General features: G+C 43.0%; 1 protein-coding gene across 1 annotated transcript in view; it reads right to left on the bottom strand.

The window, feature by feature from the left end:
• The window catches only part of LOC106596438 (CD209 antigen-like protein E), a 29,646-nt gene extending 6,553 nt beyond the window's left edge, over positions 1-23,093 (bottom strand). Inside the window, exon 1 of the mRNA XM_045714344.1 lies at positions 22,676-23,093. Coding sequence (XP_045570300.1) covers positions 22,676-22,757 — 82 coding nt within the window. The 5' untranslated portion in view covers positions 22,758-23,093. The remainder of the gene's footprint in view (positions 1-22,675) is intronic.
• Between the last annotated feature and the right edge of the window lie 1,857 nt (positions 23,094-24,950).

Raw genomic sequence — 24,950 nt, 5'->3', positions numbered from 1 at the left:
TCAATAAGTATTCAACCACTTCAACCTAAAAAATCTCAGGAATCATTTGTTTAACAAGTCACATAATAAGTTGCAATGAATCACTGTGTGTGCAATTATAGTGTTTAACCCTCTAGAGTCTGAGCCGGGGGGAGGGTCTGAGCCGCGGGAGGGGGAGGGTCTGAGCCGAGGGAGGGGGAGGGTCTAAGCCGGGGGAGGGGGAGTCTCTGAGCCGGGGGAGGGGGAGGATCTGAGCCGGGGAGGGGAGGGTCTGAGCCGGGGGAGGGGGAGGGTCTGAGCCGGGGGAGGGGGAGGGTCTGAGCCGGGGGAGGGTCTAAGCCAACATGTGAAATTGTTTTAAGATACCAAGAATTATTTAGCTATTTCATTTACAACTTTAAGACCCGTTAATGTATAAAAAATATTGAAAAAAAATGATTGCATGAAGCATTGAATTTGGCATTTCTGCTATTAGCCAATAGAAACACATTGAATAACAGATTCATGACATGGAACAACAGATAGTGCCCAAAAATATCAAAAGGAAGTTTGTTGTGTGTGTGTGTGTGTGTGTGTGTGTGTGTGTGTGTGTGTGTGTGTGTGTGTGTGTGTGTGTGTGTGTGACAGTGTCAAGCACTACACCAGGATAAACTGTTACCTGAATGTTGATCACCAACTCCATCCTTCTTGCAGGACATGATGGGTCTTTCGTTGTTGTATATTTGATCATTAAATCCATGGTCTCTATTTTATTTATTTAAAAAAAAATGTGCATCTAAATCCATCGCTGTTTTCATAGATTTCCTCTGACATCTTTACACACGTGTGTTAAAATGCAGTAACTTCTACTGTTGTAACTTCTACTGTTGTAACTTCTACTGCTGTAACTTCTACTGTTGTAACTTCTACTGCTGTAACTTCTACTGCTGTAACTTCTACTGCTGTAACTTCTACTGTTGTAACTTCTACTGCTGTAACTTCTACTGTTGTAACTTCTACTGTTGTAACTTCTACTACTGTAACTTCTACTGTTGTAACTTCTACTGTTGTAACTTCTTCTGTTGTAACTTCTACTGTTGTAACTTCTACTCTTGTAACTTCTACGCTTGTAACTTCTACTGCTGTAAATTCTCCTGTTGTAACTTCTACTGTTGTAACTTCTACTGTTGTAACTTCTACTCTTGAAACTTCTACTGCTGTAACTTCTACTCTTGTAACTTCTCCTGTTGTAACTTCTACTGTTGAAACTTCTCCTGTTGTTGCTTCTACTACTGTAACTTCTACTGTTGTAACTTCTACTGTTGTAACTTCTACTGCTGTAACTTCTACTACTGTACCTTCTACTGTTGTAACTTCTACTGTTGTAACTTCTACTGCTGTAACTTCTACTGCCGTAAAGTCTGCTGTTAACCTGTTGAGGGTAGGGGGCAGTATTGACACGGCTGGATAAAAAACGTACCCGATTTAATCTGGTTACTACTCCTGCCCAGTAACTAGAATATGCATATAATTATTGGCTTTGGATAGAAAACACTCCAAAGTTTCTAAAACTGTTTGAATGGTGTCTGTGAGTATAACAGAACTCAAATGGCAGGTCAAAACCTGAGAGATTCCTTTACAGGAAGTGGCCTGTCTGACCATTTATTGTCTTTCTTTGACATCTCTTTCTAAAACTTAGGATCTCTGCGGTAACGTGACACTTCCCACGTCTCCAATAGGCTCTCAGAGCCCGGGAAAAACCTGAATGTCATCATTCCAGCCCCAGGCTGAAACACATTATCGCCTTTCTCAAGTGGCCGATCAAGGGACAATGGGCATTAGGCGCGTGCACTGGCCGCCCCCGTCTTTGTGAATTTTCCTCTGTTTACCGAAAAGGAGATTCCCGGTCGGAATATTATCGCTTTTTTATGAGATAAATTGCATAAAAATTTATTTTAAACAGCGGTTGACATGCTTCGAAGTACGGTAATGGAATATTTAGAATTTTTTTGTCACGAATTGCGCCATGCGCACGACCCTGATTTACCATTTCGGATAGTTTCTGGAACGCACAAACAAAACGCCGCTATTCGGATATAACGATGGATTATTTGGGACCAAACCAACATTTGTTATTGAAGTAGAAGTCCTGGGAGTGCATTCTGACGAAGACAACAAAGGTATTAACATTTTTGTTATAGTAAATCTGATTTTGGTGAAGGCTAAACTTGCCGGGTGTCTAAATAGCTAGCCCGTGATGGCTGGGCTATGTACTTAGAATATTGCAAAATGTGCTTTCACCAAAAAGCTATTTTAAAATCGGACATATCGAGTGCATAGAGGAGTTCTGTATCTATAATTCTTAAAATAATTGTTATGCTTTTTGTGAACGTTTATCGTGAGTAATTTAGTAAATTGTTAGTAAATTCCCCGGAAGTTTGCGGGGGGTATGCTAGTTCTGAACGTCACATGCTAATGTAAAAAGCTGTTTTTTGATATAAATATGAACTTGATTGAACAAAACATGCATGTATTGTATAACATAATGTCCTAGGATTGTCATCTGATGAAGATCATCAAAGGTTAGTGCTGCATTTAGCTGTCTTCTGGGTTTATGTGACATTATATGCTAGCTTGAAAAATGGGTGTCTGATTATTTCTGGCTGGGTACTCTGCTGACATAATCTAATGTTTTGCTTTCGTTGTAAAGCTTTTTTGAAATCGGACAGTGTGGTTAGATTAACGAGAGTCTTGTCTTTAAATAGCTGTAAAATAGTAATATGTTTGAGAAATTGAAGTAATAGGATTTTTAATTAAGGTATTTGAAAATCGCGCCACAGGATTCAACTGGCTGTTACGTAGGTGGGACGAATTCGTCCTGTCTGCCCTAGAGAGGTTAATGAAATGTTCTGGGTAACCTGTGATACAACATGTAGAAAATGTTTGATGTTTGAATTTTTTTTTGTCTAAGATAGTAAGAAACATTTCTGTGAAGGGGTTTGACTTATGACCTTTGTCTGGGTTTTCCTGTGTGGTCTGATCAGCCTCATGGGAAAGCCATTTGGATAATACATTTTAGGTCATTTGTTATTCTGATTTCAAGGTAATTCGTGAAATGTATAATTATGATGGAATTTAAAGTTCTTAGACATATTTGTAATTTGGACCTATGTGATATAGGGCATTGCCTTTCACTAAGGGTAGGCTGCTTGAAGTCTGTTTTCCTATGACCATATGGGTAAATAATTTTTTCTTTGTGGAGGTTTTCAGAGTTGTGATTTTCATTTGGTTATGTTATTTGACATTTTGTTTTATCTTTTGATTTGTAGTAGTGTTTTTGAATACATTACTCTCATGGAGAGTTATGTGTTAAAAATGGGGGGAGGATACAGTCCTTTGAGGGTTTGGATTCAGTTCTTTGAAATTTGGATTGAAGTTTACACACCTTGAGTGATATGTGAAGGAGTGTATTGTTGTGTTGTTTGTTCTGTTCTATTCCTGATGGGTTATAGGTCTAACTTCCTGATTCTGTGGCTCTGCGATGAAGTTGAAATTGTGATGGGAAGTATTAAACAATTTGAAAGAATAGTTTCAATAGAATGTGTTGTTATTCTCTTTGAATAATGTTTAGACATTTGTATTAAGAATAATTGGTAAAAGTAATAATTTATCATGTAGTTAATGAACTGAACTAAACTGTTGTTCTGATTTGTTCTTTCGAGGTTATCATGAAAAGTGACATCAGATGGTATCTTAATGCATGGAAGAGATAATTGGACCGAAAAGTGTGTGTACCTCAAACCCCCTCTAATTGGCTGAAGAAGGAGTGACGAAGGCGTTGAATATGGCCCTGTCCGAACCATTTCTACTGAGAGGAATGGCCAAGCCAGCAACCGGTGTACAGTATCCGATCTAAGCTATCAACTGCTTTTCTCTCATGTTTCTCTCAGGAGTGTGAGAGGAGTCCACGTGGAGTGAGCATGGGGAAAGGTGCTGTTCTAAACTTTTCTTATGTTGCTGGTATATTGGTTGACGAATGGACAAGACATAATGGGCATCTAAGGTGAAACATTGACATTGGGACATTATAATGGGTCATTCACTTTGAACTTTAAAGTTATCTGAAGAAGAACGAAGAGGACGCCAGAAGAATCAGTGCCTGGAGAGAGGGGTTTGGTCAACTGTGCCCATAACTGTTTAGACTTTTGGGGTATCAGGTTGATTGTAGAGGTCTACACCACGTAAAATTATAGTAATTTAGATTAAGAATGCATTGAGATACTGATCTGTAGAATAATCGTGATAAAATTGTTAATAGTAGAAATTATGGGATAATTATACTGGATGTTAAAATGAATGGACATTCTGCTAATGTTGATGTTTGTTTAAATTTAGTTTTTACTTTGAGTGATAAGACAAATTTGAATCACTGAGCAATGTCATTTTGGTTGGATAATTAACTGAGTTCTCATTATGATTTTCTTTGGAAATTGAATGAATTTTAAAACTGAAGGATTGATTTGAGTTGAGTATGTTAATATCTAAATGAGTGAAGGAATTAATGTGTTAGGGATTGATTGTTTTGATTGTTGTTATGAACTAAAGATGTTGAGGTTATTACAAGCATGCCATGGGTGAATGCCATGGGTGAATGACATGGGTGAACTCTGATCTGGAGAGTGTAAATGATCCTAATCTATTTGCTCTATAGGCATTGCCTTATAAATAGCGGAATCATGATGTTTGTCTTGGGTCATGTTCATTAGGCACCAAGGAGATACATTTTATTTTAACTAGGAGTCACTACCTGGATTTGTACAACAAGATATGCTAATTGTAGTTTCTGGGATGGAAATAGTCATTTCCAACATACTATGCTGATCCATTGGAGTGTGATAGATAACTAAAGATTATTTTATTAAACTCCATTGTTGCATGCACTGCATTATGCATTCATTATGTGATTTTTACTGTCTATGGAAAATATAGCTTTGAATCTCATAAACTGTATGCATTTTTTGTTTATCTTCATGGGTTCGTGCAGGTGACTGTGTATCATAACCTTCCCAGACAAATTGCAAGAGTGTTTAGTAAATGTTGGGGGGATGGTAATAAGAGACAGTGCTGAGTTTCTTGGGATGTTATGTGCAGGAACCCCATGCAATTAGTTATTGTTTTGTGATTTTTGGTTTATGTAGAATATATGTATGTTCTATGTGAATGAATGTTCTTAAATCTGGTGATTTTCTTTTAAGTTGAGAGGGGACACAGAGGGATGACTGTCTTTTCTGTTGTGATGTAGTCTGTGTTTAGACACTGGTTCCGCTGTAACGTTACTGTTCTGATTCTCTAGAAGGGACGGAGTCCCTTGAGAGGGGAATGTCGTGGACGAATCAGAATTAGTTGGGTAACATAGATAATTAAGATGTTTTATTAGTATAATATGGTTATGTGCGATACTTGTCATTAGAAAGTGTCCATTGGACTCTGGTGTCTTTTCAGTTGCACGTCTACCTTAGCTGGGGCTCAGACACTTGGGGCCCAGAGAGGGGAGAGGTCAGACTTGTCGTCATGGGAATGTGTCTTTACCTATTTCTTAAACCATGTGAAGGGATGGCGTGATTAATGGGGAACCAATGACTTGTCTCCACAATGTCTGAGAAAGTCACTCCCTCCTTTTCTTTATTGTGGGGAGGATTATGGCAGTAAATGGACCCTTGTATGTCCTCTCTTAGATCTCACACTTATCCTGTGATAATATATGGCCTAGAGGCTCACTCCCCCCAGTGAGCCTGTCCAGGAGTGGGGTCAAGAGGGGGTTTGCTTGAGATGGGAGTATCTAGAGTTGACAATTGATATATGCCATTGGATGAAATAGTTCTGTTCAATACCGTACCAGGGAGGGACGGTTCTAAGGAGACCAGATACTGGTCTGTATAATGAACCCTGTTGACATAGCAGTTACTGTCTGATGTGTTTTATTGATATCTGTCATACAAAACTTAACCTTTGTGAACTGTTACTAAGTATCTGTGGTTTGTCAATATACGTTGAAGGGGCTGTATCGTTGCTATAAAAGATCCCTGTAGCCATTCTGTAATCACCTCATTAAATGATTAATTCGAGAGAATGCATTATTGGGGGTCAAGAACTTTTGCAAAAGTATCTTAAGTATTAAAGATGTAGTTTTAACTCGGACTGGTGTGTTTGTAAATCCTAATTTGGTAATGCGGAAATTAGCCACCACAGGGCTCAGCACAGAACTCTACTGTCCTCTTTCTAATTCCACTTGTAGAGCTCAGCATAGAACTCTGTCCTCTTTCTAATTCCACTTGTAGAGCTCAGCATAGAACTCTGTCCTCTTTCTAATTCCACTTGTAGAGCTCAGCATAGAACTCTACTGTCCTCTTTCTAATTCCACTTGTAGAGCTCAGCATAGAACTCTACTGTCCTCTTTCTAATTCCACTTGTAGAGCTCAGCATAGAACTCTACTGTCCTCTATCTAATTCCACTTGTAGAGCTCAGCATAGAACTCTACTGTCCTCTTTCTAATTCCACTTGTAGAGCTCAGCATAGAACTCTGTCCTCTTTCTAATTCCACTTGTAGAGCTCAGCATAGAACTCTACTGTCCTCTTTCTAATTCCACTTGTAGAGCTCAGCATAGAACTCTACTGTCCTCTCTCTAATTTTACTAGGGCACTTCACCACCCCTTAAATTCTTCCTCTTGGAATTAGAACCTTCACCACCCCTTAAATTCTTCCTCTGGGAATTAGAACCTTCACCACCCCTTAAATTCTTCCTCTGGGAATTAGAACCTTCACCACCCCTTAAATTCTTCCTCTGGGAATTAGAACCTTCACCACCCCTTAAATTCTTCCTCTGGGAATTATAACCTTCACCATCCCTTAAATTCTTCCTCTGGGAATTAGAACCTTCACCACCCCTTAAATTCTTCCTCTGGGAATTAGAACCTTCACCACCCCTTAAATTCTTCCTCTGGGAATTAGAACCTTCACCACCCCTTAAATTCTTCCTCTGGGAATTAGAACCTTCACCACCCCTTAAATTCTTCCTCTGGGAATTAGAACCTTCACCACCCCTTAAATTCTTCCTCTTGGAATTAGAACCTTCACCACCCCTTAAATTCTTCCTCTGGGAATTAGAACCTTCACCACCCCTTAAATTCTTCCTCTTGGAATTAGAACCTTCACCACCCCTTAAATTCTTCCTCGGTACTTTGAAAACAGCTGCTTCATTTTCCAATGTTTAACTCTCCTCTTGCCCATTTCATTCTCCAGCACCCCCTCAATGACCTCAATCGCAGTCTCACCTACTGTTCCACCCCCCCCCCCTTTTCCCTGCTCTACCACAACTGTCTCCATAACCACATGGCTCTCCTTTCCTATTTATCCCATCACATCTGCCCACCTTCTCCCTTCTAATGAACCCTTAGCCTGTTCATCCCTTCTCAGTGGTGCTTCAGCACCACCAACGCTATAGCTGCTACCCAGCTCTGTGTGCCCGTTCTCTGGACAATTACTCAACCAAATGCCCCTCTCTTCCACACCCAAAGCATTTCATTGATTCAGTAGAAGAGTAGAACTCATAATCAAACCCGTCAATCTTGAAACTGAACGCTAAATTCAGTTGGGTCAGTATCCTTCTTTAAGATCACGTGTACTTACCTCCTATGAGAATGAGGAGATTTACATCCAAAAAGAACCTTTTTTACTGTAGAAACAAGTTGTCCATGATGAGATAACTCTCTCTCCAACACTTCATCTCTAACAAAAGGGGGCACGTTTGAAAGCATAACTTTCTTCGACGGATTCACAAGAGGGAATACCGACGTCTGGGTCTCCCGGCAACACAACACCACTCTCAACTATCGTATTCACATTTTCAAAGGAATCTAAGAAAATTACGACAGAACTATTCATCCTTGAGGCTGATGTTATGCTATCATACCCAATGATAGCGCCCACTGCTAAACTACATTCTTCCACCGAACAACCTGTCTCAGCGGGAATGTTCATCCCATGCCTCCGACTAACATTTTCAAGCTCTACACCTCCACGAGGGGGCCTCTACACCTCCACGAGGGGGCCTCTACACCTCCTCTATACGTACTTAGTATTAGTGAGACAATACAACCTTAAAACAACTCAACTAATCAATATATATAAATATTTATACACCGAAACCCTATAGAGTCAACTTGCTTCCAGCATGCACTCTGACGAGAGAGAGAGAGAGAGACAGAGAGAGAGAGAGAGAGGGGAGGGAGAGGGGGGAGATGGAGAGAGAGAGAGAGGGAAAGAGGGAGGGAAAGGGAGGGAGATGGAGAGACGGAGAGAGATCTTTGAGAGAGAGGGAGGGAGAGAGAGTTAGAGATCTTTGATGACAATAGACAGAAAGGGAGCGAGAGAGACAGAGAAAGAGAGAGAGAGACAGAGAGAGAGAAGAGAGAGGGAGAGAAAGAGAGGAGAAAGAGAGAGGTCGGTTACAGTTCACACATGAGAGAGAGAGAGAGAGAGAGAGAGAGGGAGAGAGAGAGAGAGAGAGAGAGAGAGAGAGAGAGAGGGAGAGGGAGATGGATAGAGAGAGAGAGAGAGAGAGAGAGATGGAGAGTTATTCAGGAAAAGAGAAGAGGCTTATAGTAGACACACACAAATTCCAGTTCACATACGGTCGGTTACAGTTCACACATGTCAACATTAAAATGACTGTGTTTTGATCAATTAGCCTCTTGATTAAAACAGACCATTTATCTTTTCAGTATGTTCCAACAAGGCCCAAATGGCACCCTATTCCCTGAGGGCCCTTCTGTGCCCCTATGGTCCCCTGTGAGCCCCTTTGGGCCCCTGTTAGCTCTATTTTATATATATTTTTAAATAATCTCACCTTTATTTAACCTCTATGGGCTAGGCGGGACGAATTCATCCCACCTACGTAACAGCCAGTTGAAGCCTGTGGCGCGATTTTCAAATACCTTAAAAATCCTATTACTTCAATTTCTCAAACATATGACTATTTTACAGCTATTTAAAGACAAGACTCTCGTTAATCTTCTGATCTTCATCAGATGACACACCTAGGACATTATGTTATACAATACATGCATGTTTTGTTCAATAAAGTTCATATTTATATCAAAAAACAGCTTTTTACATTAGCATGTGACGTTCAGAACTAGCATACCCCCCGCAAACTTCCGGCGAATTTACTAACAATTTACTAAATTACTCACGATAAACGTTCACAAAAAGCATAACATTTATTTTAAGAATTATAGGTACATTACTCCTCTATGCACTCGATATGTCCGATTTTAAAATAGCTTTTCGGTGAAAGCACATTTTGCAATATTCTAAGTACATAGCCCGGCATCACAGGGCTAGCTATTTAGACACCCAGCACGTTTAGCACTCACCAATATCAGATTTACTATAAGAAAAATGGTCTTACCTTTCCTGTTCTTCATCAGAATGCACTCCCAGGACTTCTACTTCAATAACAAATGTAGGTTTGGTCCAAAATAATCCATAGTTATGTTCCAACAGCGACGTTTTGTTCGTGCGTCCCAGACACTATCCCAAACGTAAATAACGGTCGCGCGCACGGCGCATTTCGTGACAAAAGATTTCTAAATATTTCATTACCGTACTTCGAAGCATGTCAACCGCTGTTTAAAATCAATTTTTATGCAATTTTTCTCGTAAAAAACGATAATATTCCGACCGGGAATCTGCAATTAGATAAACAGCCGAAGGTAAATATATCACTGGGTCGAATCGGGCACGCGACAAATTCCATAGTATTCTGATGGGCCACTTGCCAAACGCGATAATGTGTTTCAGCCAGAGGCTGCCTCGTCATCGTTCAGGTTTTTCCCGGGCTCTGAGAGCCTATTGGAGCCGTGGGAAATGTCACGTTACAGCTAAGATCCTGACTCTTCAATAAACAGAAGCAAGAACAACAACACCTTGTCAGACAGACCACTTCCTGCATGAAACCTTCTCAGATTTTTGCCTGCCAAATGAGTTCTGTTATACTCACAGACACCATTCAAACAGTTTTAGAAACTTTAGGGTGTTTTCTATCCATATGTAATAAGTATATGCATATTCTAGTTACTGGGTAGGAGTGGTAACCAGATTAAATCGGGTACGTTTTTTATCCGGACGTGAAAATACTGCCCCCTATCCCAAACAGGTTAAGCATCAGCTGTCAGAGCAGCTCACATATCACTGTACCTGTACACAGCCAATCTGTAAATAGCCCACCCAACTACCTCATCCCCATATTATTATTTATTTTCTTTCTCTTTTGCACCCCAGTATCTCTACTTGCACATCATCATCTGCAAATCTATCACTTCAGTGTTAATGCTAAATTGTAATTATTTCGCCTCTATGGTCTATTTATTGCCTTAAAGTTAGCGAGGGAGATATAAGACTCCAGCTTCAGTGATTTTTGCAATTCATTCCAGTCATTGGCAGACGAGAACTGGAAGGAAAGTCGGCCAAAGGAGGTGTTGGCTTTGGGGATGACCAGTGATATATACCTGCTGGAGCGCGTGCTATGGGTGGGTGTTGCTATGGTGACCAGTGAGCTGAGATAAGGCAGGGCTTTACCTAGGACATACTTATAGATGACCTGGAGCCAGTGGGTTTGGCAACGAATTTGTAGCGAGGGCCAACCAACGAGAGCATACAGGTCCCAGTGATGGTGTCACGTCCTGACCAGTAGAGGGTGTAGTTGGGTCAGGACGTGGCAGAAGGGAGTGAGTGTTTTATTGTTTCGTTAATTTTGGCCGTGTGACTTCCAATCAGGCACAGCTGTAGAGGGTTGCGGTTGATTGGGAGTCACACATAAGTTGCCTACGTTTCCTTTGTGTTTCGTGGGTAATTGTGCTTGTCATTGTGCACACTGACAGGACTGTGTTGGCTGTCAGTTTTTGTTGTTTTTGTAAATTTTGTGGACTTGGGAACAAATCCTGGACGGAGAGGGACCATGGACTCAGGCTGGGGAATATCGCCTCCCGCAGTGGGAGATTGAAGCGGCGAGAGCGGAGAAGCGCTATTACGAGGAGAGAGAGCGCGAGAGGCAGCCCCAATAAAACAATTTGGGGGGGCACACGGGACAGTCGGTGGAGCTGAGGTCGGAACCAGAGCCAGTCGGGATGACATTGGAGGTGAGCGAGCGATATGAGACAGAGACTGTGACGGGGTTAATGTGGAAATTAGGAGAGAGAGAGATGAGAGAGCTGCTAGTATGGTGCATAAAATACGGCATTCGCCCTAATGAGCGTGTCGTGGGAATGATGTCACCTGAGGCAGCTCTCCATCCTCGTCCTGAGGTGCGTGCTGATTGTCTGGTAAAGACTGTGCCTGCGCCCAGAAACAGGCCTCCTGCATGTCTTCCCATCCTGGTCAAGCCCGTGCCTCCTCCACGGACCAGTACTCCAGTGGGTCTCCCTATCCTGGTCAAGCCCGTGTCTCCTCCACGGACCAGTCCTCCAGTGGGTCTCTCCACCCTGGTCTCTCCTGTGCCACCTCCTCCAGGCATCCAGTGGGTCTTCCCAGACTGGTGAGTCCAGGGCCTGCGCCCAGAGCCAGGTCTCCGTTATGTCTCCCCAGCCTGGTGAATCCTGAGCCTGTGTCTGTTCTCTGCACAGCTGGAGCCTCTGTGTGACTCAGTCTAATGTAAGAGACAGTTTTAACTGTCAACCTCATTAAAGGGGAAACTGTCTAACCAATAGTATGACACTAACCACCACCATGTGACTCCAGACTTATTTTCTGAAAACCATTTTTTGTTTGTTTCTTACAGTGTAGATTCGTTTGTATATTTAGTTTATATTAGTTTACCACAGTATAGATTCGTTTATATATTTAGTTTATATTAGTTTAGTTTACCACAGTGTAGATTAGTTTGTATATTTAGTTTATATTAGTTTAGTTTACCACAGTGTAGATACATTTTACCACCTCCATCTCTCTCCTTCTGTACCTCCCTGTCTGTCTGTCTGTCTGTCTGTCTGTCTGTCTGTCTGTGATGAACTGCAGATAGCTATATAGAAGACGGTGCACTCACAAAGAATAACTGCTGTCTCTTGTTAAACATTGACACCAGAGAGAATAGATATTCAGAGATGTCTCTATCTTTCTCAGCGAGTGCCTAAGATCTATATTTACTGTATCCTGTGTGACATGGACACCAGAGATAATAATTATTCAGAGACGGTCATTCACACTTCTCCTTTCTTCTGTGGATGGGAGGAGGGGGGAGGCCTAAATATGTAAGGTTCTCAGAAATATTTTCTCTCCCTCTCCATATCTGTCTCACTGTGTATCTCCCTCTCTCTCCCCCACTCTGTCTATCTGTCCTGGGAAACATTGAGACCAGAGATATTAGTTATTCAGAGATGTCTCTATCTTTCTCAGAGAGGGCCTAAGGACCACATGTACTGTCTCCTACATTCTCTATCTACATCAAAAGAAGTTGGAGGACAATAACTGCACTGCACACGAACATCTCCCTGTTTATCAAAGACTGTATGGTGTCACGAAGTACAGAAGTGATAATGGGTATAAGAACAGCTCTCTGTCACATGTTTCTAACTGGAAAAAAGGCAAACCACTTATTGTAAATTGCATGTTGATCAATTGCATAAGACCTGGCTCGGATTAGAGCACTACACTTCTCAAGGGGTGTGTCTGAGGAATCATGTGTGTAATTCCTACGTTCATTCACCAGTAATAAGGGGTGTGTCTGGGGAGTCCTGTGTGTAATTCCTCCCTTCCTTCACCAGTAATAAGGGGTGTGTCTGAGGAGTCCTGTTTGTAATTCCTCCCTTCCTTCACCAGTAATAAGGGGTGTGTCTGAGGAGTCCTGTGTGTAAATCCCTTGTTCCTTTTCCAGTAATAAGGGGTGTGTATGAGGAGTTCTGTATGTAATTCCTCCCTTCCTTCACCAGTAATGAGGGGTGTGTCTGGGGAGTCCTGTGTGTAATTCCTCCCTTCCTTCACCAGTAATAAGGGGTGTGTCTGAGGAGTCCTGTGTGTAATTCCTCCCTTCCTTCACCAGTAATGAGGGGTGTGTCTGGGGAGTCCTGTGTGTAATTCCTCCCTTCCTTCACCAGTAATAAGGGGTGTGTCTGGGGAGTCCTGTGTGTAATTCCTCCCTTCATTCACCAGTAATAAGGGGTGTGTCTGAGGAGTCCTGTGTGTAATTCCTCCCTTCCTTCACCAGTAATGAGGGGTGTGTCTGGGGAGTCCTGTGTGTAATTCCTCCCTTCCTTCATCAGTAATGAGGGGTGTGTCTGGGGAGTCCTGTGTGTAATTCCTCCCTTCCTTCACCAGTAATAAGGGGAGTGTCTGGGGGTGTCCTGTGTGTAATTCCCCTGTTCCTTTTCCAGGTTTAAGGGGTGTGTCTCTATTTGCTCCTGATTCTATTCACTCTGATGTTCTTCAGTGGGCCCATTCTACCCGCCTCACCTGTCACCCTGGTATGAACCGGACCCTTGCCTTTCTGCGTCAGTGCTTTTGGTGGCCCACCATGGAGAGAGATACCCTGGAGTTTGTCTCAGCCTGCTCGGTCTGTGCCCGGAACACAACCTCCACTAAACCCACTTCCGGTCTGCTTCACTCTCTTCCCATACCCAGTCGCCCCTGGTCAAACATAGTTCGGGACTTTGTCACTGAGTTCAATCTTGGTTTCATCAGACCAGAGAATCTTGTTTCTCATGGTCTGAGAGTCTTTAGGTGCCTTTTGGCAAACTCCAAGCGGGCTGGCATGTGCCTTTTACTGAGGAGTGGCTTCCGTCTGGCCACTCTACCATAAAGGCCTGATTGGTGGAGTGCTGCAGAGATGGTTGTCCTTCTGGAAGGTTCTCCCATCTCCATGGAGGAACTCTAGAGCTCTATCAGAGTGACCATCGGGTTCTTGGTCACCTCCCAGACCAAGGCCCTTCTCCCCGATTTCTCAGTTTGGCCAGGCGTCCAGCTCTAGGAAGAGTCTTGGTGGTTCCAAACTTCTTCCATTTAAGAATAATGGAGACATTTGTATTCTTGGGGATCTTCAATGCTGAATTTTTTATGGTACCCTTCCCCAGATCTGTGCCTCAACACAGTCATGTCTCGGACAACTACGGACAATTCCTTCGACCGCATGGTTTGGTTGTTGCTCTGATATGCTCTGTCAACTGTGGGACCTTTTATAGACAGATGTGTGCCTTTCTAAATCATGTTGAATCAATTGAATTTACCACAGGTGGACTCCAATCAAGTTGTAGAAACATTTCAAAGGATGATCAATGGAAACAGGATGCACCTGAGCTCAATTTTGAGTCTCATAGTAAAGGGTCTGAATACTTATGGAAATAACGTATTTCTGTGTTTGTTTTTGTAATAACTTTGCAAAAACGTCTAAAAACCTGTTTTTGCTTTGTCATTATGTGTCACGCTCATCGTTAGAAATGGCGGACCAAAACGCAGCAGGTATGTGTATACTCATCCTACTCAAAAGAAGGAAAAACCAAACAAACACGTATACAAAAAATAAACAAAACGATGAACGACAAAATGACAGCCTTGAAGGCAACACAGCAATCCAAAGACAATCTCCCACAATTAGACAAACAACACACCCAACTAATATAGGACTTCCAATCAAAGGCAACACCACACAGCTGCCTTCAATTGGAAGTCCACCCCAATTAACCAAACATAGACATACAACTAACTAGATAACACATAGAAATACATAAACACAGACCATAAACCAAAAACCCGGAAATACTAAATCAAACACCCTATTTTCCAAAACACCACCCCGAACCACATAAAACAAATACCCTCTGCCACGTCCTGACCAAACTACAATACCAATTAACCTTATACTGGCCAGGACGTGACAGTACCCCCCCCCTTAAAGGTGCTAACCCCGGAAGCACCTTAACAAAATAACCCCAAGCAACACCAAAAAAGAAAAATTCCCCCCTACTAAAGGGAGGGAAGGGAGGGTGGCTGCCGTCAATGACGGCACTGTGCTACACCCCCCCTCCCCAACCCACCTATCTCTGGAGGTGGCTCCGGCTCTGGCCGTTCCAGGCTGTCGGGGCAGTCTGGCAGCTCGGGACAGTCTGGGCAGTCTGGCAACTCGGGACAGTCTGGGCAGTCTGGCAACTCGGGACAGTCTGGGCAGTCTGGCAACTCGGGACAGTCTGGGCAGTCTGGCAAATCGGGACAGTCTGGGCAGTCTGGCAACTCGGGACAGTCTGGGCAGTCTGGCAACTCGGGACAGTCTGGGTAGTCTAGCAACTCGGGACAGTCTGGGCAGTCTGGCAACTCCGGCAGTTCAGGGCAGTCTGGCCACTCCGGCAGTTCAGGGCAGTCTGGCCACTCCGGCAGTTCAGGGCAGTCTGGCCACTCCGGCAGTTCAGGGCAGTCTGGCCACTCCAGCAGTTCAGGGCAGTCTAGCCACTCCGGCAGTTCAGGGCAGTCTGGCCACTCCGGCAGTTCCGACGACTGTTGACTGGCGGGCAGCTCCGACGACTGTTGACTGGCGGGCAGCTCCGACGACTGTTGACTGGCGGGCAGCTCCGACGACTGTTGACTGGCGGGCAGCTCCGACGACTGTTGACTGGCGGGCAGCTCCGACGACTGTTGACTGGCGGGCAGCTCCGACGACTGTTGACTGGCGAGGCTGGGTTTACGCACTTGAAGGCTAGTGCGGGGAGCGGGAACAGGACGAGTCGGACTGGGTTGACGCACTTCCGGGTCCGCACGAGAGACAGGAGCTGGAAACCCAGGGCTATGGAGGCGCACAGTCGGTCTTGATCTTACCTCCTGCACAACCCGCCTTGGCTGGATGGAACTAGTAGCCCTGTACGAGCGGGGTGCTTGTACAGGGCAGACTGGGCTGTGCAGGGGCCTGATGGTAGCCGTGCGTAGAGCGGGAGTTGGGTAGCCTGGTCCTCGGAGGCGTACCGGCGACCAGATGCGCTGCGCAGGCATCCTCCTACCACGGTTGAATGCCCGCTCTAGCACGGCACCTGCGAGGGGCTGGAATAACGCGCACCGGACTGTGCGTGCGTATGGGTGAGATAGTGCGCTCCTCAGCGAAACATGGCGCTCTCCACCTCATACGCTCCTCCATATAACCACGGGTAGCTGGCTTCCGGCTCTTCCTAGGCCTAGCCAAACTACCCGTGTGCCCCCCCCAAAAAATGTATTGGGGGTGCCTCATGTGCTTCAACGCCAGTCTTGTCCCTCGGAAACGTTCCCGGTCCATGCCAGCCTTACTCCTTTCCTCTCTCTCATTTACCACCTGTCCCCATGGAAGGCGATCTTTACCGGCTTGGATCTCCTCCCAAGTGTAGGAGCCTTTTCCCTGCAAGATCTCCTCCCAAGTCCATCTCTCTCATTTGTCCAATTCGAAATTCCTCTGCTCCTTCCTCTGCTGCTTGGTCCTGGAATGGCGGGAGATTCTGTCACGCTCATCGTTAGAAATGGCGGACCAAAACGCAGCAGGTATGTGTATACACATCTTCTTTATTTAACGGAAAAGAAGGAAAAACCAAACAAACACGTATACAAAAAATAAACAAAAGGATGAACGACAAAATGACAGCCTTGAAGGCAACACAGCAATCCAAAGACAATCTCCCACAATTAGACAAACAACACACCCAACTAATATAGGACTTCCAATCAAAGGCAACACCACACAGCTGCCTTCAATTGGAAGTCCACCCCAATTAACCAAAGATAGACATACAACTAACTAGATAACACATAGAAATACATAAACACAGACCATAAACCAAAAACCCGGAAATACTAAATCAAACACCCTATTTTCCAAAACACCACCCCGAACCACATAAAACAAATACCCTCTGCCACGTCCTGACCAAACTACAATACCAATTAACCTTATACTGGCCAGGATGTGACATTATGGGGTTTTGAGTGTGGATTGATAAGAAAAAATGTGTATTTAATACATTTTAGAATAAGGCTGTAACGTAACAAAATGTGGAAAAAGTCAAGTGTTGTGAATACTTTCTGAATGCACTGTATGTACAGGGAGTACCAGGACCAAGCTGATGTGTAGGGGTACGAGGTAATAGAGGTAGCTATGTACAGGGAGTACCAGTACCAAGCTGATGTGTAGAGGTACGAGGTAATAGAGGTAGCTATGTACAGGGAGTACCAGTACCAAGACGATGTGTAGGGGTATGAGGTAATAGAGGTAGCTATGTACAGGGAGTACCAGTACCAAGCTGATGTGAAGGGGTACGAGGTAATAGAGGTAGCTATGTACAGGGAGTACCAGTACCAAGATGATGTGTAGGGGTACGAGGTAATAGAGGTAGCTATGTACAGGGAGTAACAGTACCAAGCTGATGTGTAGGGGTACGAGGTAATAGAGGTAGCTATGTACAGGGAGTACCAGTACCAAGCTGATGTGTAGGGGTAGGAGGTAATAGAGGTAGCTATGTACAGGGAGTACCAGTACCAAGCTGATGTGAAGGGGTATGAGGTAATAGAGGTAGCTATGTACAGGGAGTACCAGTACCAAGCTGATGTGAAGGGGTACGAGGTAATAGAGTTAGCTATGTACAGGGAGTACCAGTACCAAGACGATGTGTAGGGGTACGAGGTAATAGAGGTAGCTATGTACAGGGAGTACCAGGACCAAGCTGATGTGTAGAGGTACAAGGTAATAGAGGTAGCTATGTACAGGGAGTACCAGTACCAAGCTGATGTGAAGGGGTACGAGGTAATAGAGGTAGCTATGTACAGGGAGTACCAGTACCAAGCTGATGTGTAGAGGTACGAGGTAATAGAGGTAGCTATGTACAGGGAGTACCAGGACCAAGCTGATGTGTAGGGGTACGAGGTAATAGAGGTAGCTATGTACAGGGAGTACCAGGACCAAGCTGATGTGTAGGGGTACGAGGTAATAGAGGTAGCTATGTACAGGGAGTACCAGTACCAAGCTGATGTGAAGGGGTACGAGGTAATAGAGGTAGCTATGTACAGGGAGTACCAGGACCAAGCTGATGTGTAGGGGTACGAGGTAATAGAGGTAGCTATGTACAGGGAGTACCAGGACCAAGCTGATGTGAAAGGGTACGAGGTAATAGAGGTAGCTATGTACAGGGAGTACCAGGACCAAGCTGATGTGTAGGGGTACGAGGTAATAGAGTTAGCTATGTACAGGGAGTACCAGTACCAAGACGATGTGTAGGGGTACGAGGTAATAGAGGTAGCTATGTACAGGGAGTACCAGGACCAAGACGATGTGTAGGGGTACGAGGTAATAGAGGTAGCTATGTACAGGGAGTACCAGTACCAAGCCAATGTTTTATTTTTTTATTTATTTATATTTAACTAGGCAAGTCAGTTAAGAACAAATTCTTATTTTCAATGACAGCCTAGGAACAGTGGGTTAACTGCCTTGTTCAGGGACAGAATGTCAGATTTTTACTTTGTCAGCTCGGGGATTCAATCTTGCAACCTTCCAATGACTAGTCCAACACTCTAACCACTAGGCTACCTGCCGCCACAATGTGTAGGGGTACGAGGTAATAGAGGTAGCTATGTACAGGGAGTAACAGTACCAAGCTGATGTGTAGGGGTATGAGGTAATAGAGGTAGCTATGTACAGGGAGTACCTACCGATGTGTAGGGGTACGAGGTAATAGAGGTAGCTATGTACAGGGAGTACCAGTACCAAGCTGATGTGTAGGAGTACGAGGTAATAGAGGTAGCTATGTACAGGGAGTACCAGTACCAAGCTGATGTGTAGGAGTACGAGGTAATAGAGGTAGCTATGTACAGGGAGTACCAGGACCAAGCTGATGTGTAGGGGTAGGAGGTAATAGAGGTAGCTATGTACAGGGAGTACCAGTACCAAGCTGATGTGTAGGAGTACGAGGTAATAGAGGTAGCTATGTACAGGGAGTACCAGGACCAAGCTGATGTGTAGGGGTAGGAGGTAATAGAGGTAGCTATGTACAGGGAGTACCAGTACCAAGCTGATGTGAAGGGGTACGAGGTAATAGAGGTAGCTATGTACAGGGAGTACCAGTACCAAGCTGATGTGTAGGGGTACGAGGTAATAGAGGTAGCTATGTACAGGGAGTACCAGGACCAAGACGATGTGAAGGGGTACGAGGTAATAGAGGTAGCTATGTACAGGGAGTACCAGGACCAAGCTGATGTGTAGGGGTAGGAGGTAATAGAGGTAGCTATGTACAGGGAGTACCAGTACCAAGCTGATGTGAAGGGGTACGAGGTAATAGAGGTAGCTATGTACAGGGAGTACCAGGACCAAGACGATGTGAAGGGGTACGAGGTAATAGAGGTAGCTATGTACAGGGAGTAACAGTACCAAGCTGATGTGAAGGGGTACGAGGTAATAGAGGTAGCTAGTGCCTTCAGAAAAGTGAATTTTTCCACATTTTGTTGTTACTGACTGAATTTTTAATTATGTTTTGTCACTGACCTGAACACAATACCCCATAATGTCAAAGAGGAATTATGTTTTTTATATATATATATTATATGAAATGAAAAACTGAAATGTTTTGATTCAATAAGTATTCAACCACTTCAACCTAAATAAGCTCAGGAATCATTTGCTAAACAAGTCACATAGTAAGTTGCAATGAATCACTGTGTGTGCAATTATAGTGTTTAACCCTCTAGAGTCTAAACTGGGAGAGGGTCTGAGCCGGGGGAGGGTCTGAGCCGGGGGAGGGTCTGAGCTGGGGGAGGGTCTGAGCTGGGGGAGGGGGGAGGGTCTGAGCCAACATATGCAATTGTTTTAAGATGGTCATACCAAGAATTATTTAGCTATTTGATTTAGAATTTTAAGACACATTAACCTCTATGGGCTAGGTGGGACGCTAGCGTGCCACCCGTGGTGCACTCCATCAACAGCAGGTGCATTTCAAGAGCGGCAAATTTGAATCCAAATAAATGTCAAAATTCAAATTTTTCAAACATACAACTATTTTACACCCTTTGAAAGATAAACATCTCCTTAATCTAACCACGTTTTACGATTTCAAAAAGGTTTTACGGCGAAAGCATAAATTTAGAGTATGTTAGGACAGTACATTTACAAGAGTTGTGTGTAATGTTTTGTCAATTCAAAGACAGGGTCACCAAAACCATAAAACCAGCTAAAATGATGCACTAACCTTTTACAATCTCCATCAGATGACACTCCTAGGACATTATGTTAGACAATGCATGCATTTTTAGTTCTATCAAGTTCATATTTATATCCAAAAACAGCGTTTTACTATGGCATTGATGTTGAGGAAATCGTTTCCCTCCAATAACCGGCAGTCAAGTCAGCGTCACAAATTAAATAATTAAAATTAGAAAACATTGGTAAAATATTATATTGTCATTTAAAGAATTATAGATTTACATCTCTTGAACGCAATCAACTTGCCAGATTTAAAAATAACCTTACTGGGAAATCACACTTTGCAATAATCTGAGCACTGCGCCCAGTAAAAATACGCGTTGCGATACAGACTGGACGTCATGTTGGGGAGATCTAAAATCGAAAATACTATGTAAATAATCCATTACCTTTGATTCTCTTCATCAGATGTCACTTCCAGGTATCACAGGTCCATAACTAATGTAGTTTTGTTCAAAAAAGCTCATCATTTATGTCCAAAAATCTCCGTCTTGTTAGCACATGATCTAAGCCAGCCGGACTTCTCGTCATGAACGAGGGGAAAAAATATATTTACGTTCGTTCAAACATGTCAAACGTTGTATAGCATAAATCATTAGGGCCTTTTTTAACCAGAACATGAATAATATTCAAGGTGGACGAATGCATACTCTTTTATAACGTATTGGAACGAGGGTACCCAACATGAACTCGCGCGCCAGGTGTCTAATGGGACATCATCGTTCCATGGCTCTTGTTCGGTCAGATCTCCCTCCAGAAGACTCAAAACACTTTGTAAAGGCTGGTGACATCTAGTGGAACCAATAGGAAGTGCCAAAATATTCCTCAGCCCCTGTGTTTTTCAATGGGATAGGTTTAAAGGTAATACAACACATCAGGTATCCACTTCCTGTCAGAAAATGTCTCAGGGTTTTGCCTGCCAAATGTGTTCTGTTATACTCACAGACACCATTCAAACAGTTTTGGAAACTTTAGAGTGTTTTCTATCCATATATAATAAGTATATGCATATTCTAGTTACTGGGTAGGATTAGTAACCAGATTAAATCGGGTACATTTTTTTTATCCAGACGTGCAAATGCTGCCCCCTAGCCCTAACAGGTTAAAGTATTAAAAAAAAATGTGAAAAAAAATGATTGCATGAAGCATTGTATTTGGCATTTCTAGTATTAGCCAATAGAAACACACTGAATAACAGATTCACTACATGGAACAACAGATAGTCCCCAAAAATATCAAAAGGAAGTTTGTTCTGAAGTGTCTGTCCTATATCTGAGAGATATTAGAAAGATCAGGAAACATTTTATTAATATTTTTTACATGTATTTATCCCCTTATTTTAGGCACTAAACTATCTCCATATATACGTCCATAAATGTTTTAAACTGGTACTGGGGACCTTCAGAGTCTTGTGAGGCTTGTAGACGTCCTAAATGGAGAACCCCATCACGTTTGTGAGAGTCTCATCTTTCAATAGAGGGGTTATAATAGTTTGTTGGCCAAACCGTTCGGACGCTACGTAAGATTTTGAGAGAAGACCGATTTTCAGGATGTCTCATGGTCTGACAAACATCGCTCCTTCTCTGCCACATTTCACCACATATACGGAAGGGTGATATCTGAGGATGGATCAACATTGTAGTTACTCTGCAATACTAACCTACTTGACAGAGTGAAAAGGAGGAAGCTTGTACAGAATAAAAAATATTCCAAAACATGCATCTTGTTTGCAACAAGGCACTTAAGTAATACTGCAAAGAAATGTGGCTAAGCAATTCACTTTTTGTACTGAATACAGGGGGGCAATCCAACACAACACATTACTGAGTACCTCTCAATATTTTCAATCATAGTGGTGGCTGCATCATGTTATCGGTATGCTTGTAATTGTTAAGGAATGGGGAGTTTTTCAGGATAAAAAAATTCTAGAACGGAGCTAAGCACAGGAAAAATCCTAGAAGAAAACCTGGTTCAGTCTGCTTTCCACCAGACAACCTACAACACAAGGCCAAATCTACACTGGAGTTTGCAGAGTTACAGTTGTGATCTAAATATGCTTGCAAATCTATGGTAAGACTTCAAAATGGTTGCCAAGCAATGATCAACAACCAATTTGACAGAGCATGAAGAATTTTGAAAAGAATAACTGGCAAATATTGTCCAGGTCTACAAAGCTCTTAGAGACTCACCCAGAGACTCACAGCTGTAATCGCTGCCAAAAGGGATTCTAACATGTATTGACTCAGGGGTGTGAATATTAATTTAAATGAGAAATGTCTGTATTTATATTTGTGTGTGTGTGTGTGTGTGTGTGTGTGTGTGTGTGTGTGTGTGTGTGTGTGTGTGTGTGTGTGTGTGTGTGTGTGTGTGTGTGTGTGTGTGTGTGTGTGTGTGTGTGTTGGGGTGTGTGTGTGTTTGTGTGTTGGGGTGTAAGTGTGTGTGTGTATGTCTAGCATTATAACAGGATAAACTGTACCTGAATGTTGATCACCCACTCCATCCTTCTCGCGGGGCTTTATGGGTCTTTGATTGGCATATATACAATCATCAATATCCATGGTATTTATTTAATTAGGTTATTTGTCTTCAACTCGTAACTGCTAGTCTTGTAACTTCTGTTGTAACTTCTCCTGCTGTAACTTCTACTGTTGTAACTTCTACTGTTGTAACTTCTACTGTTGTAACTTCTACTGTTGTAACTTCTACTGCTGTAACTTCTACTGTTGTAACTTCTACTGTTGTAACTTCTACTGCTGTAACTTCTACTGTTGTAACTTCTACTGCTGTAACTTCTACTGTTGTAACTTCTACTGCTGTAACTTCTACTGTTGTAACTTCTACTGCTGTAAAGTCTGCTGTTATCTCAGTTGTTGGTTTGTGTCTGTTCTCTGCACAGCTGGAGCCTCTGTGTGACTCAGTCTAATGTAAGAGACAGTTTTAACTGTCAACCTCATTAAAGGGGAAACTGTCTAACCAATAGTATGACACTAACCACCACCATGTGACGACAGACTTATTTTCAGAAAACCACGTTTGTTTCTCACAGTGAAGATTAGTTTGTATATTTAGTTTATATTAGTTTAGTTTACCACAGTGTAGATTAGTTTGTATATTTAGTTTATATTAGTTTAGTTCACCACAGTGTAGATTAGTTTGTATATTTAGTTTATATTAGTTTACTTTACCACAGTGTAGATTAGTGTGTATATTTAGTTTATATTAGTTTAGTTTACCAGTGTAGATTAGTTTGTATATTTAGTGTATATTAGTTTAGTTTACCACAGTGTAGATACCTTTTACCATGTGATTAAAGAATTGAAGTGACAATATATTTACATGGAGTAAAATGGGACCCTGTGAATTCACACACACATCACATAGCATGACTGTAGTTCTGTGAGGTTATGTATCACTACACAGTGGATTCTACTAATCACAGCTTGATGATGAAGAGTTAATTATTATCTTTGTATTGTTGTGGCAAAAACTAAAACATGCAGACCTTGGGGTTCCCAGGACTGAGTCTGGCCCTCTGTGGTCGACCATCAATGACCATGTAGAGTTGTATCATTCTATACTGTCTCCTGTGTGACATGGACACTAGAGAGAATAGTTATTCAGAGATGTCTCTGTCTTTCTCGGAGAGGGCCTGAGGTCTATATTTACTGTATCCTGTGTGACATGGACACCAGAGTCAAGAGTTATTCAGAGACATTTATACACACTTCTTCTTTCTTCTTCTGTGGATGGGAGGAGGGGGAGGCCTAAATATGTAAGGTTCTCAGAAATATTTTCTCTCCCTCTCCATATCTGTCTCACTCTGTATCTCCCTCTCTCTCCCCCACTCTGTCTATCTGTCCTGGGAAACATTGAGACCAGAGATATTAGTTATTCAGAGATGTCTCTATCTTTCTCAGAGAGGGCCTAAGGACCACATGTACTGTCTCCTACATTCTCTATCTACATCAAAAGAAGTTGGAGAACAATAACTGCACTGCACACTAACATATCCCTGTTTATCAAAGACTGTATGGTGTCACAAAGTACAGAAGTGATAATGGGTATAAGAACAGCTATCTGTCACATGTTTCTTACTGGAAAAAAGGCAAACCACTTACTGTAAATTGCATGTTGATCATTTGCATAAGACCTGGCTCAGAATAGAGCACTAAATTTCTCAAGGGCTGTGTCTGGGGAGTCCTGTGTGTAATTCCTCCCTTCCTTCACCAGTAATAAGGGGTGTGTCTGAGGAGTCCTGTGTGTAATTCCTCCCTTCCTTCACCAGTAATAAGGGGTGTGTCTGAGGAGTCCTGTGTGTAATTCCTCCCTTCCTTCACCAGTAATAAGGGCTGTGTCTGGGGAGTCCTGTGTGTAATTCCTCCCTTCCTTCACCAGTAATAAGGGGTGTGTCTGAGGAGTCCTGTGGGTAATTCCTCCCTTCCTTCACCAGTAATAAGGGGTGTGTCTGAGGAGTCCTGTGTGTAATTCCTCCCTTCCTTCACCAGTAATAAGGGGTGTGTCTGAGGAGTCCTGTGGGTAATTCCTCCCTTCCTTCACCAGTAATAAGGGGTGTGTCTGAGGAGTCCTGTGTGTAATTCCTCCCTTCCTTCACCAGTAATAAGGGCTGTGTCTGGGGAGTCCTGTGTGTAATTCCTCCCTTCCTTCACCAGTAATAAGGGGTGTGTCTGAGGAGTCCTGTGTGTAATTCCTCCCTTCCTTCACCAGTAATAAGGGGTGTGTCTGAGGAGTCC

This window comes from Salmo salar, chromosome ssa03, assembly GCF_905237065.1.
Source record: "Salmo salar chromosome ssa03, Ssal_v3.1, whole genome shotgun sequence".
Lineage (NCBI taxonomy): Eukaryota > Metazoa > Chordata > Actinopteri > Salmoniformes > Salmonidae > Salmo > Salmo salar.
Note: the sequence above shows the minus strand (reverse complement) of the source record. Positions and strands in the feature narration are given on the sequence as shown.